This window comes from Falco rusticolus, chromosome 8 (assembly GCF_015220075.1).
Source record: "Falco rusticolus isolate bFalRus1 chromosome 8, bFalRus1.pri, whole genome shotgun sequence".
NCBI classification, from domain to species: domain Eukaryota; kingdom Metazoa; phylum Chordata; class Aves; order Falconiformes; family Falconidae; genus Falco; species Falco rusticolus.
Genome location: NC_051194.1, coordinates 57,548,802 through 57,562,016, shown reverse-complemented (window position 1 = coordinate 57,562,016; position 13,215 = coordinate 57,548,802). Strand labels below are relative to the sequence as shown.

The following is a 13,215-nucleotide window of genomic DNA, read 5'->3' as shown; positions in this document are numbered from 1 at the left end:
TGTCGGGGAGGAAGAGGAGGGTATGGGGTATATTGGAATTGTTGATGGGGAGACGCTGGAAAGTGAGGGGTGCGAAGGGGAGCGTTCCAAGTCACTAGGGAAGAGCTGGGCCGAGGTCCCTGCAGCATCTGAAGAAGGTGGGTCCCAGAAGTGCTGCCTGCAGGGATGGTCCGGCTGCTTCTCAGCCCTCTAGGCCTTCAGCTGCAAACACGCCTGCCTTCCACTACTGACTTGTGCAGAGCCAGCATTTGTTTTTATTTCCTCACTGCTCCAAATGTGTTTTTCTTCACAGTCTATGCTCAAATACAATGTTTATTACTTGTATTTTCTCTTTTATGTCTTAGATAAATTCAGTGTAATGTTGGGAGGGGGTGGGTTCCGAATACTCCAAAGAGTATAATCTTATTGCTTCTGCTGGAATTAAGATAATATTAAAGCCCCCTGAAAGGACTTTCATTTTTCCTGGTAAACCAAACGATAGGAGTTACTGGTAACAAAGGATCAGCACTTTGCGAAGCATTGTAATTAGACTGTCCTCTTCCAGGTCCTGATCCTCGGGTAAAGATTGTGTTCCCCTTCTGCAGCCCACAACGTATTTTTTTCCATTTTGGATCATTGAAGCCTCCTTTGTGCGCTAAGCAAGCTTTCATTTGAGATCTCCTTAATGTCTGTGCTGCAAGTTTGTCAGCCCTTTGGGTAGACCTTGGAGGGTTTTTTCCCCCTCTCTCATTATTTATAAGGCATTGGTGCACACATAGTTATGCTACTTCTCCACTTTACAGCATTACGAGCAGAGGAAAAGCTCCATTTCTCTTCTCTCATCTGTTTATGATGTGATACGTTCCAAAGCAGATCACATCAGCGACTGTTATGGTATCCTTAATGCGCTGTGATAGTCGCATCACGGGAGGAGCCACTGGAAAGCACATCGCTGATGTACGTCCCTGTTACATGCCACATTACTCAGGGTCTGTGGGAACCTCACTTGGCTACCTCGCTCCGTCTCTCACCTGGCACAGATTATTGAGATTTATGCATTGAAATATTTGTATGTCACGCGCGCGCACACACACACACACACCCTTCGAGTACTGTACAGCAGCTTCCTTTAATATGAATATGGAAGCAGAAGCCTGGTTTGGGGTGAAAATTGCCAGATTTTTAGACACCAATAACCAAGATAACAGACTACCTTCATTTCCACAGAACATTTCCTAATAGTTCATTTTTAGTTCCGTTATCTGTTGAAAACTACTGCCACATTTTGCGTGAAAGTTGATTTCAAATGGAATTTTCATACCTTTCCTTAAAAACAGGGGGGAAAGTATGTAATGATTTTGTGAGCTATATTTAAAATACTATTGCATTAAGTATAGCCTTCCTATAGGAGACAATTAGTGTTAACAAATTGCAAATTAATGCAATCTTCTAACCTGAGTGACTGTATATCAAATTGTAAATTGAAATTTCCGGTCTGTGTTTAGGTACCGGCACAATGCAATTTGATTTATACACTTAAGACATCAGGTTAAGTATGGTTGCACATGAATAATGAAATGCATTAGATACATCTTTGCAATTACTAATCTTTGCAGATACATATATATATATATATATTTACTGCAAACAAGCAAGAAGCAAATATACTCCTTGGTCTTAGTATTTCCATGCAACTGTTGTAGAGCAGCTTTGGGCTTCTTTTAGGTAATATTTTTAGTATGTATGAGTGTTGAGGTTGACTACCCAAGAAATGGAAGCAGTCCACGTATGTATCTAGAACCATACAGTGATAACTCACTTATTAGCCTTTCTTCTTTTTTTCTTCTTTTTTTTTTTTTGGTAGCCAAAACAGTGATGTGTTTTGGTTTAAATTTCACGTGGCTGCTTATATGCTTGTACATCAGTATCTAGGTGAAAGGAATCAGATCATGAGCTCTATTGAGTTTTTCTGTTGGTCGGCAGAGGGTGGGTGGCAGGCAGTAGTCATTCATGGCTGCTGGATTCCACATTCTCATAAGGTCTGTCCTCACATTTAGCAAAAGCCCATCTTCCTCCACTGTTCGCAGTGGTTTTTTAATTGCTTTCCCCAAGCTAACTGTTTAAAATCCTTAGAGGTCTCCATTGTTAAGGTTTTTTCCTCCTAAATGTTGCTGCCAATGCTGCTTAAAAAAAAATCTGGGGCTTTTGTAGTTAGTGGAAACATACAATTTATGGCATTCTTCAAGCTTTTTGTTAAATCTCTAGGGACTGTTTTCATTTCACATAGTTGTACGTAACAAAAAAAGCTTGGATTTGTATTGAGAAAAGACTTAACCAGCTTGCAGGGCTTACAGTTGTCACACTTACAATCTTTTTCCTCAACTTAATAAGCCTTTTCCTAGTGTCTGCAGTATTCCCTGCCTTTGTATGTCACATAGCTTTTACTTTATATGGAGTAAACCTCAGGTGTGATATATTTTATCAAGTATACCTTAAAAATTACTAGATTGAGTGTTGTGCAATGAAAACATAAGCTTGCTGCAATTTTGTGTGATATATCAGAGTCCACAATTGCAGGATATTTATCTAAAAAGCCTGAAGTCAGTAAACCTTGATGTCTCAGCCAGGCTGGTAATTAATGTTGTGCAGTAATAAATCCTGCAGGTGTCTTAACACCTAAGGGAGAGCTGCTGGTTACTCCGTGGCATCACTGGAAGGCTAACCTAGAAGTACAGAAATATTAGCCCTGCGTAGGGGGGTGCTGTCTGAGGAGAAGGTAAAGAAAGTGGAGAAGCTCCGCTGAATCCAAATTACGATTATACTAGTAAGTGTCGTGCAAGACATGATTAATTTGAGAAGCACATGCAGTTCTGCATGTCTGAGTGATCTCTGTCCGTCATGCACAGTAGGGCTGGTTTTTTACCTTAAACACACAGCTATAAAAGGAAAACTGGAAAATGTAGTAGAGCTAATGGTGGAGAAGATCCTGACCCGCGGGCTTCAGAAAGCAGCTCCCTGACAGCGCAAGGGGCTTTGGACATGCTCCTGATGGGAAACCATCTTTATTCGTGACTTTGGGGGCTGGTGTTGCGGTTTGGTTGCTTGAATAGGTCTGTCTGATGGTAGGAGAAGTAACTTGAATTTGGCATACTTTCATGGCACTGAATCGTCTCTCTCTGTCTCTCCTTGCTAGCGGACAAAACCGTGCAGGTTTGTTAGTGTGTTGAACACAGTCCTCAGCCAGATAATTCCCTGGCAAAGACAGTCATTAAATCACGTCCAGGCTGGGTTACTCTGCCGCTTGCCTGGGAGAGTCCTGGTCCGGAGTCCAAGACCAGACATGGGTTGGCTTATCTACGGCTTTCCTATAGGGCTGGTCTTCATCCGTCAGGGATGTGTAACTTGTAAGAAGTAATAAGCTTAATAGGTTGACTTTATTTAATTATTAATGATCCCTTTCTGTCCTTACAGCTCATAAAACACCCTGTAGGTTGGCAAAACACTCATAATATTGATCAGGAGCCAGAGAGATATTTATTTCCTCTTTGCCCCAGCACACATAAATCTTGGTCCTTTTCCTCGGCAGGCGGGATTTACAGTGGCCTGTTTCGTAAAAGCTTTTCGTAATTAAGGAATAAATACCCATCGGTCTTTGTTTGCTGTCTGGAGCCCTCTTGTTTGCCAGGGACCTATATATCCCCGGTGGGCTTGTGCGCCTTCTCCCTTAGCAACGCAGCCGGGGAGAGAAGGCATGCATGCTAGGAAGCAGTCAACTGCTAAGCACTTACTTTGCAATAGAGTGGGGTCTTCTCCTGCAGAGAGAGGAAGCCCCTGTGTTTTCTCAGCATATTGTTTCCAGCTCCTCTTCCATGCCTCTCCTCCCAGTTCCTGCTTTGCTTGGGGCAGGAAGACACTTTGGAAATTCCTTGCTGCTAGCCCTTTCTTCTTGCCTTCTCTTCTTCTCCCCTCTTTGCTAGTTGCAATTAAAAACATCGTGAACCTTTCCCAACATTTCAATCCTGTCTCCCCCCCCCACTCCCCCGATGTTTCTCCTTTACCCATCCCAACGTTGCATCGCCAGCTCTCCAAAGCGATGTGGTTTATCGGATGCGTGCAGGGTCGCCGCGGTGGGGTTTGTTTAAACAGCAAGCCCCAGCACAGCCAGCTGCCCAGCACTGGCCATTAGGTGATGCACGCTGGACCACAAAGCTAATGACACTACTCAGGGACTCTCCGGGAGTTTGGGAGGTACAGGGGGGTTGATTTTCCTGGAAGAGATGCGTTAACCTTGTCAGCTGGCCAACAGGAGAGAAAATTTGGTAAGGCTCTTGGTGAGCTGGCCAGGTTATTACTGTTAAATGGTTGTACTTCAGTGAGCGACCACAAATGGCAACGCATGGGCACGGCACCTGCATGGCAATGCTGGAGAGACCATTTAGAGGCCCTCTCAGGTACAGAATTGTTTTATTTAGGAAAGGAGAGGAAAAGATAAAAAATTTCAAGAGCTTTTTAGTGTTGTCAGAGGTACGGAGGATAAAACTTCACTTCACAATGCCTGCACCAAGCCTGCTTGGCATTTCTGATGGTGAGAACCAATGCTCTGCCATGGTGAATACCTGCTGTCAATTGCGATTTTAATGCAATCTTTCAAAATTTCGTTGAGCCTTTTAAGAAATGATGAGCAATTTTAGATAACGAGCAAGTGACACAAAATTTTTGTCATCCTTGTTATCACTTCGGTAAGAACAAGACTGCACTTGCGCTGGAGCTGTTGAATTTTGATGGCAAGTTCTCAGGCTCTCCATCCCGCATGGTGTCGCCTACACAATCAATTCTGAGTTGCCATATGAACACGGCTTTTATTTCCACCTTGCACATCCTTTTCGTGTTTGCCTTTCATGCCTCTCCGCCGGGTGTATGTGAGGAACAAATGAAGTTGAAGGCATAGGTGAGCGGGAGCGAGGAGGAGGAGGATGGAGGGTCAGTACCAGCGGTGCAAGGCTTCTGCTCCGATTTGTCAGGTGTAAAACCTCACGTGTTTAAGAGGGCTGGAAGAGCCACATGATGCACTTTACAGGGCCGAGCTGTCTAGGAAGTGGGCTCCTAAATGAGCATCTCTGGTGCAAATCCACAAGTGGGGAATGCAGTGTAGCTCCTGGAGCAAAGCTGTGCTCTAAGCAAATCTGCTTTTTGCATGCTTTCATGCTACCTAGTTAGCCCTTCCCCCTTACAGTGCCTGGTATTTATGTTTCCAGATAATAATGATGTGATGTGGCTGGCAGAGTAATTTAAATAATTGGACATTATCTTGAGAAGCAAGCACCTAATTAGATCAAAATAAACTGAGAACTGAAATTTTCATCTGTTTCTAATAACCCTTTACCTACATACAGTATTGCTGCCATGGCAGAGGTTTCGTTATTCACACCACTGTGTGTAACTCAGGGTTCACTAGTGGTGGAGACTCCTGCAGGAGCAAAGAGCTTGGTGGTATTTTTTGGCCAAGGCTTCGTGGCTCGTTCCTCTCCTGGTACTGCAGAGTAACTTGCAGTGTTACTCTGGTGTATTTGGCCCATGTATAACCAGTGAGGTTTGAAGTTTCTATCAGCAGTCTGGGTTCGAATGCATACCTTCAGAGATAAAAGCCTCAAAGCAAGTCTGATCTTACTTTTTTTTTTTTTTTTCTTAAGTTTATCTAGAAGTTTTATAATCTATTAATTCCTTGCTGCATATGCGTTGAAAAAAATCATGGCTAGCATGATCACTGAAGAGAAGTCATTTTAGAACATGAGGAACATCCTCACACATTCTCCAGCACTAGGTATCATTGGGACCATTTAATCTGGTCCCGAGGAAAGGACTCTGCTGGATTTTAGAAGTTCAGTAGAAGAATCTTACTTTGGCTTTGACAACTACGACTGAAAGTCTCTGGTATCGAGGCGGTCGTTTAGAGTGGAAGCTACAACTTTACAGCTATGGGAAGAAAAGGAGGGAAATATTTACTAGCCTGTGTGCGTTTCCTTTATTTTTAGGGATTGGTTCAGTGTCTTTCTCCTGATTAGTTGCTCTTCCTCACATTTCCTTGTACTCTTATTCAGTTGATTTATTTAAAGGTATGTCAGTGCTGGCTGAAATGAAACACTGTGCCTCCTCTTCCTGCTTATTGCTGACCGCTCCAATAATTCATTTTTTAGCTCATTAGCTAACAGGGGATGTGAACAGTGGTCCTCCAGGGAACTGCAATGAGGTTAAGTGATCTACTGCTGACAACTCTGCTCTTGGACTGGCCTTCCTTGGGGGAAATGAAACCTCAACCAAGACAAGCTGTGGATCCCAGAAGTGAAATTGGGGCATCAGAGCAACAATTACAGTATTTATGTCTTGTTGTCGGGATTTCTGAGATGAATGCGAGCCGCGGAGCTTAAGCTGTCTTCCAGGAAAGTCCCCAAGACTTCCCATTCAAAACAAAATGATTTTATGCCAGAGATGTAGGGAGGATGTCTGTGGACGTTGCCTTTCTAGATACTGAGGGAAAAACAGTCCCTCTACATTTTGGCTGACCATGAGGCGTGGGCCAGTGTGCTTTTTTCCTCCTGCTTCTCTAATAGTTTTGCTTTCTACCAGGAAATCCAACTGAGCTATCTTTCGTGTGCCCAGGTGAGTAAGACCTGTCTCCCTCAGTGGCCGATGTCAGCGACGTGCTGCCCCCAAATGTCTGAGGCTTTTAAAACACCTGTATTTTTGTTTGTAGTGCTTGCTGTGTTCCCACCACAACCCTTCTTGTGACTCCAGAAGTAGAGCTGGGCCTTAAAGGATTGAGCCTTTTGGTGCCCTACATAGTCAAGAAAATTTAGGTGGGTTTTCTGAAAAGGAAAACTGAAGTGAGGTAAAATAACCACAGGCAAAGGCTGAATTTTTAGGTGAGCGTAGCCCAGTAGCCCAGCCTGCTGCCGGCTGCAGGGTCCTGCTCTGGCCAGCCACCCCAGTGAGCATCTCCTGAGGGACCCGAGGTCTCCTTAGCTGCTTCCCGGTTCTGCATCAGGTTTCCTCTGGTTAAGGGATGAATCCTGACCAGAACATACAGTCAGCATTAATGCAAAGCAGTTATGGGTTACTTGATCTTACTGCAGGAGAGTGCCTTAAGGAAGGACTGTTTGCATCCTCTCCATCACTAACGCGGGTGGCAGCGTGCTCCCCTTCCTGCTAGGTTCATTTGTAAAGGGGCTTTCTGTTCTCTTCCCAGCCTTTTGAGACAATAGGATAAATCTGAGCAGGATTGGGTAGTTGGTGACTATCCTGCTCTCTTGCAGCAGGATTGCTTTTGTGCTGCTCCCATGCGATTGCACAGCAAATGAGAAATTCATGCCAATACGTTTGTAAACCAGCAGCTCTGAAAGCCTCCGCCTGAACTTGGCAATTATTGTCTTTGTTTCGGTATGTGTCATAGCGTCACCGTTACAGTTTTAAGGTGAATTGTGATTAGATATGGGAGACTCGTGTATAACAGCTTGTTTTCTAAACAGAAGGGAACTTCTCTTCAAGCCAGGCCGATCGCAGCAACCAATGCTCTGACAGGAGCCAGAAGTTACTATCACCCAAAAGATGTTGGGGGGGGAAGGGGGGGGGGGGGCAGGGATTCATTTGCAAGTTCTTGACTAGGCTAAAAAAGTTTTATCGGTTACATGTCTGAGGTGTATTTTGCCTTTAGGATGTATGGGCATATGAGAAATAAATTCCCTAAGCCCTGATGTGTGCCACTGTTGTAGAACAGCACAGGTTGAATCACTTCATTTTTCAGTCTGGCACGTTTTAAATGTGTAGTGGATATATTGGTTATACTCTCAATAGCTCTAGACATGTTTAAAAAACATAGGAGGTGTTTGGTAAACATTCTTGATACTCTAGATGGATACTGGAAGTAGAACTGTTACAGTGTTGCAAGTATGCCTGTTTGATTGTAAATAATTGTATGTTACTTTATCCTCCTCATGGCACTGGTTCTGGTTTGGTTTTTTACCTTAAAAATACAAATTAAAAAAAAAAAAATAATTAAAGATGCAGTAGTAACAGAAGTCCTTTTCTTCCTCCTCCTCTCCATCTGGAATACCTGAAATGATACTCTGCTTATCAGATCCTGCCATCAAAGGTTAAATTTGCAGCTCCCCGAATGTTTTTTTGGTGTGTCTTTCAGCTTGCAGGAGTCATCCAAAGGTTTGACTTACACGAAGCACTCTTTGTGTTAATTTTCTGTTTGCACTTTTTTTCTGACAAAAAAAGCCCTGGACCTGTTTGTAGGGTAAATTGTGGTCAGGGCAGAGAAGCACATGCTTTGGGAAGCTGTGCCTGAAAGCATCCAGGCAGGTCAAAGCAAGGTCACTCCGCATGTACCAGGAAATGATGCAAAACTAATCCAGATTTGCTGTTGGAAGGATCTGTTTACATAAGTATTTAAAAACAGATTAGGGCTAACCTGACACTAGATTACTGGGAGTAGTGTAAACATGGCTGAAAGGCGTAAACACAGCTTTGCCTTTTGTACTACGGTGCAGAAAATCTGTCACCAGTAACCGGTCGCCTGGCTTAGGTGGTGCATATATTTTTCGCAGGCTGAACAGATTACCTGAGGTACCTCTAAATGGGACTTTGTCTGGGGCTAGATCTCTTAGATCATTTAATTGTATGGTAATTTTTTTAATGGAGAGTTGAGGGACTTGTTTGTAGTCCTTGTTCTCCTGAAACCTAATAGCACCCAGAAAGCTTTTGATCGTTCTTTGACGTATCAGGAGGAAGTGGTGCTTCAAAGTCTTGTTTTGGTGGTTTGCGTTTTGAAAAAACAAACACAGGAACCAACCAATGCCTTTTCCATTGGAAACTACTCCACTTGTAGAAGGAAAAAGCACCCCCTGCAAGCAAGGCTGCGTCTTTCAGGGCTTGCTTTTCTGTCTGAAATCCAAGCCCAGGTGCTTGGTTACTTCGGGGCTTAGAGACGGAAATTTGGTCCATTTTCTTTTACCAGTTTTGCAACATAACCTTCATGTGGAGCTAGGCCGCCTGTTTTGCCTTTGGTCTCCGTGATGGCGAGGGCTCTTGCACTGACCTCTTGCCAGCCCTCAGGGCAGCCCAGGGTTTTTTAAGACCTCCTGGCTCTTGTAATCTTATGACCCCATAGGCATGGCACCCACCGAGGGGGATCTCAGGTGCTGTATTAATATGGCTCAGTGACAGTGAGGTGAGGGACACAAATATTGCTGCAAATATAAGGTGTGGATGTACTGTTGCTTTCATGACAAAATTTTGAAGGGGAAATAATTTTCCTGTTAGCTGCTGTTTGCTGGCATCCTGGTAGCTGAACTGCCGCCGTTTGGAGGCAGCGAAGCCAGGTTAGAGTGACCTGTCTCCTTTGGCTTCTCTAGGGAAGAAAAAGAGCTCTGGATACGTGCGAAATATGAGCAGAAGCTCTTCCTTGCCCCGCTGCAGTGCCTGGAGCTTTCTCTGGGCCAGCATCTCCTGAGGGCTACAGCCGAGGAGGACTTGCGGACAGTCATCCTGCTCCTTGCCCACGGGACTCGGGATGAGGTGAACGAGACCTGCGGAGACGGTGATGGGCGCACTGCCCTCCACTTGGCGTGCAGGAAAGGAAACGTGGTGTTAGTGCAGCTCCTGATTTGGGTAAGTACTTGGTGCCCAGGGGAGGGGGCTGGCTGGGTTGGCTTTGGCTGGGCTGTGACCCCCAGCAGGACCTCCCAGGCCCACTGCTGAGGGTTTCACAAAGAGTTTGCTGATGTCCTGAGTCCAGACATTCCTCCCGGTGTGCTCTCAAAAGAGAGCACCATGATAAAAAAGTGTGTTTCTGCCTGTCTGCTGCTTGATGGAAAATAAAGGAGAGCGTAGGACATGAGGAAGGAGAGATTCCCCAAGCACCTGTTTGAAACGCTGCCGTGGCAAATTTTGTTCCACACAATGAGACTCTCTCCTCGCAGCAACCTTTGCGTATGTGACCGAGTGCTGCTGCGCTCACGTTCTCAGGCGGCTGTCCTACCCCTCCCTCTTCCCCCTCTCCCCCACCCTCGCTTAAGCTCAAACAGCTCGGTCCCAAATCCGTTCCCTCCGTTTTCACGCTCTCTTGGCACTGCGTCTTCCAACACCGCATCTCTTCTTCCTGCAGTATGGCGTCAACATGATGGCGCGCGATGCCCACGGGAACACGGCGCTGGCCTACGCCCGGCAGGCCTCCAGCCAGGAGTGCATCGACGTTCTCCTCCAGTACGGCTGCCCCGACGAGCGCTTCGTCCTCATGGCCACTCCAAACCTGTCCAGGAAGAACAATAACCGGAACAACAGCAGCGGAAGGATGCCCACCATCATCTGAGGAGCTCACTCGTGTATTCGCTGACCTGAATTACATCCGCAGCCTCATATTCCTCCATCCCCATCACAGCTCTGCTCTGTGAGTCTGGTAACTCTCCTTTTCCCTTTTCCCTTCGGTACATCCCTGTCCCATCCGGAAACGGCGCGTCTGGAGAGCGCGAGGGGATGAGAAGGAGCAAAAGGGGCTGCAGAGAAAGCAGTTGTTTCAGTGACAGCTCTCGAACGAATGGAAACAAGTGGGCGAGAGCGCGTGGGTCGAGCAGGACGCACCGCGCGTGGCACCGGGACCATGGGAGAGCGGTCGTCCCCGGGGGGGGATGCAGGCTTCCCGAGCGTGGAGGGAAGGGGCGGAGGGAGAGGCGAGCGAGAGGAGAAGGAAGGAGAGATGGTGACTTTCCATAATTGACAGTTAAGCACATCAGTACATTTCACCTCTACCAAACACGACGCCTGGATTTCATTCTCTTCTCTGAAGAGCTTGACGGCATAAATCAGAAGCAAGCACAGAGTTTGTCAGGTTTGAAGCTCCTATGATGGTATGTGTCAAATCAGTTGTAGCTAATCTGTCCGGGGAGAATACTGGCTTCATTACACTTGTATAGTTGAGTTCTTCCAGCATTACCGCTGTTTAATAGAACATGATTAGTCATCACGGAGAAAAAAGCATATTAGCTGAGGAGGTAGTTACATGGCACGCTTCGGTGATTGCTTGGATGTGATTGCAATATTCTTAGAAGCATCATATTATCTCAGACATGTTCTTTCAAGCCCTTGGAGCCCTCCTTTCTAAATTCACTGTCATAATTTAGTATCTGTTTAATTTTTCAGTCCAAAGAGAGGAAATGAGTTGCTGAGTGTTATTTGACTGCAGTCTCCTTGGTGTAAAAACAAAATGGAAAAAATAAATAAGAGTAACTATGAAACACAAAAAGGAATAATGAGTACCGCTAAGGAAAAACATTTCAAGTACTTTTAGTGAAATTAATAAACGCATTAAAGGCTAATATTTTTTCAGCCAGCAGAAATAGGTTCTGTCATTTTGCCAAGGTAAATGTCTTGAGTTTTTGGTCACTCCTGTGATGCATTGCCTAACTTATACAGATTTTTGTATTGTGTCTCTAGATTATATGTATGTAAAATCTATTTGAATAAAAAAAACATAAATATGCATTGATATTTTTTTTTGTACAGAAGATGACATCTCTGTTTAATTTATAAACTGTAATGGATGTGAACTAAATAACGTGCAACTAGTTAGGATCTGTGCGTTACAGATCAGTGTACATTGACAATATTCCCAGCAGTGAACTCTTGTTTCCATCGCAAACCTTTGAGGAACATATCAGAAAGAGATTATGGCACGTTTGGCCTGGGGGGGGGGGGGAAAGCATATGAGATTTTTTAGGAAGGAAAAAGAGGCTGTTTCTCAGCGCTGTAAATATATTTTACTCCAGAAATCACGAAGCTTTCACAAGCCAAGACAAAAAGCCCTAGCCTGGCTGTGGGAAGATCAGATTTGATTAAGTTCAGAATTGATAGCCTTCACCGTGGCGGGCAGGGCATGGCTGCGCTTGACTCCCAACTTGGCTGCTTTCTGGAAGAAAAATGGCTTGTGAAAGTAGCCTGGACAGTTCATTTGAATTCCAAGTTTTAATACTTGATTTGATTATTTTGGTATTACTGGGCAGATCCCAGCTTCTTCTGTTTTCAACGAAGTAGGATTCTGGCATGAGGGGAAGCAGGCTGTATGGTTTTTGGCAGGCAGAAAAGTGATTTTTTTTAAGTGGCATATGGCAATGTGAAGATGGGGGAAGGGTACATCACGGGGAAAGTTGAAAACTCAACTGAATTCGATGGCAAAGGAGCAATTATGTGAAGGCAGTGAGGTGCACACAGCATAGTAATTTGCAAATGTACCTGCTGGTATGTATTTCCCAAGCCTTCAGTGGTGCTCTTCCTTGGGGCTCTGGGTTTCATTTAGCATACAAATGGTGGAGCGTAGCAGTTGCTAAATAAACTGTATGTGGACAAAATGTGAAGGAAAAAATGTAATCTGGCTATCTTAAGGGAAAAAAGGTCAGAAAATGACGGGTTTAGTGTGAAATCATCAAATCGTGGAAGAAAAGCGAACCTCGGGTGGAAGCACGAGTATATTGACCAGCTTTTCCTCTTTGGTGGTGTTCTCATTTTGTACTTTGTTACTGTATAGATCTTTGACTGTTTGGGGGCAGGAGATCTTTCTTCAACCAGCCTAGGCCGGCTGCATCAGAGTAAGGCCACAGCTGATTCTCTTCGTACTGGGATAACTTTTAATTTTATGGGGTTTTTTTAACTGAGAAGGGTGTCTGTTGTAATTGCTGATTCTCCATCATTCCCACGCAGCTCCCTGATCTTTGGTACTTACGGGTGGTCCTTGGGCGGCGGGACAGCCCATCTGATGTGCAGCTGAAGGGGATGCTGTGAAGCCCGCTGTGTTTGGTGCTCACGAGCTTTACACCCCTAGGGGGGGGACACAGCGGGGATCCAGGAGTCACGGCTCATGGTCCCAGAGGTGCTATAGCTGCCTGCCGTTCCCCTGGGAGCATCGCGGGCATTTGTATCCAAAAACCAAGTCCAATGTTTCAAAACTGTTTTAGGTAATTTGCCGCTGTTAAGTTCTCAACGTGTGTTCCGTTTCAGGGCTGGTTTTTCCTAATTGAAAATATTTTCTGTACATAATTTAAAGCTCTCTTTGGGCCACCTTCCTCTTAGAAAACTGAGAGTGATGTTTGAGAAACAAGGGCAACCAGGCTGTCATGCAGATTTCAGGTAGAAGAATTATACGCTTCTTTCAGTAAGATTTTCTGAAGGCAAACCTTGAAAAAACAC

The 13,215-nt window shown here is 44.9% G+C and overlaps 1 protein-coding gene across 9 annotated transcripts in view; it reads left to right on the top strand.

Annotated features, from left to right (window-relative positions):
- The window catches only part of AGAP1 (ArfGAP with GTPase domain, ankyrin repeat and PH domain 1), a 382,678-nt gene extending 370,951 nt beyond the window's left edge, over positions 1 to 11,727 (top strand). For all 9 annotated transcript variants that reach the window (XM_037397858.1, XM_037397852.1, XM_037397857.1 and 6 more), the window contains 2 exons: positions 9,393 to 9,648; positions 10,145 to 11,727. In XM_037397858.1, the coding sequence (XP_037253755.1) occupies positions 9,393 to 9,648; positions 10,145 to 10,348 (460 nt within the window). In that variant the 3' untranslated portion in view covers positions 10,349 to 11,727. The remainder of the gene's footprint in view (positions 1 to 9,392; positions 9,649 to 10,144) is intronic.
- The last annotated feature ends 1,488 nt before the right edge of the window (positions 11,728 to 13,215 follow it).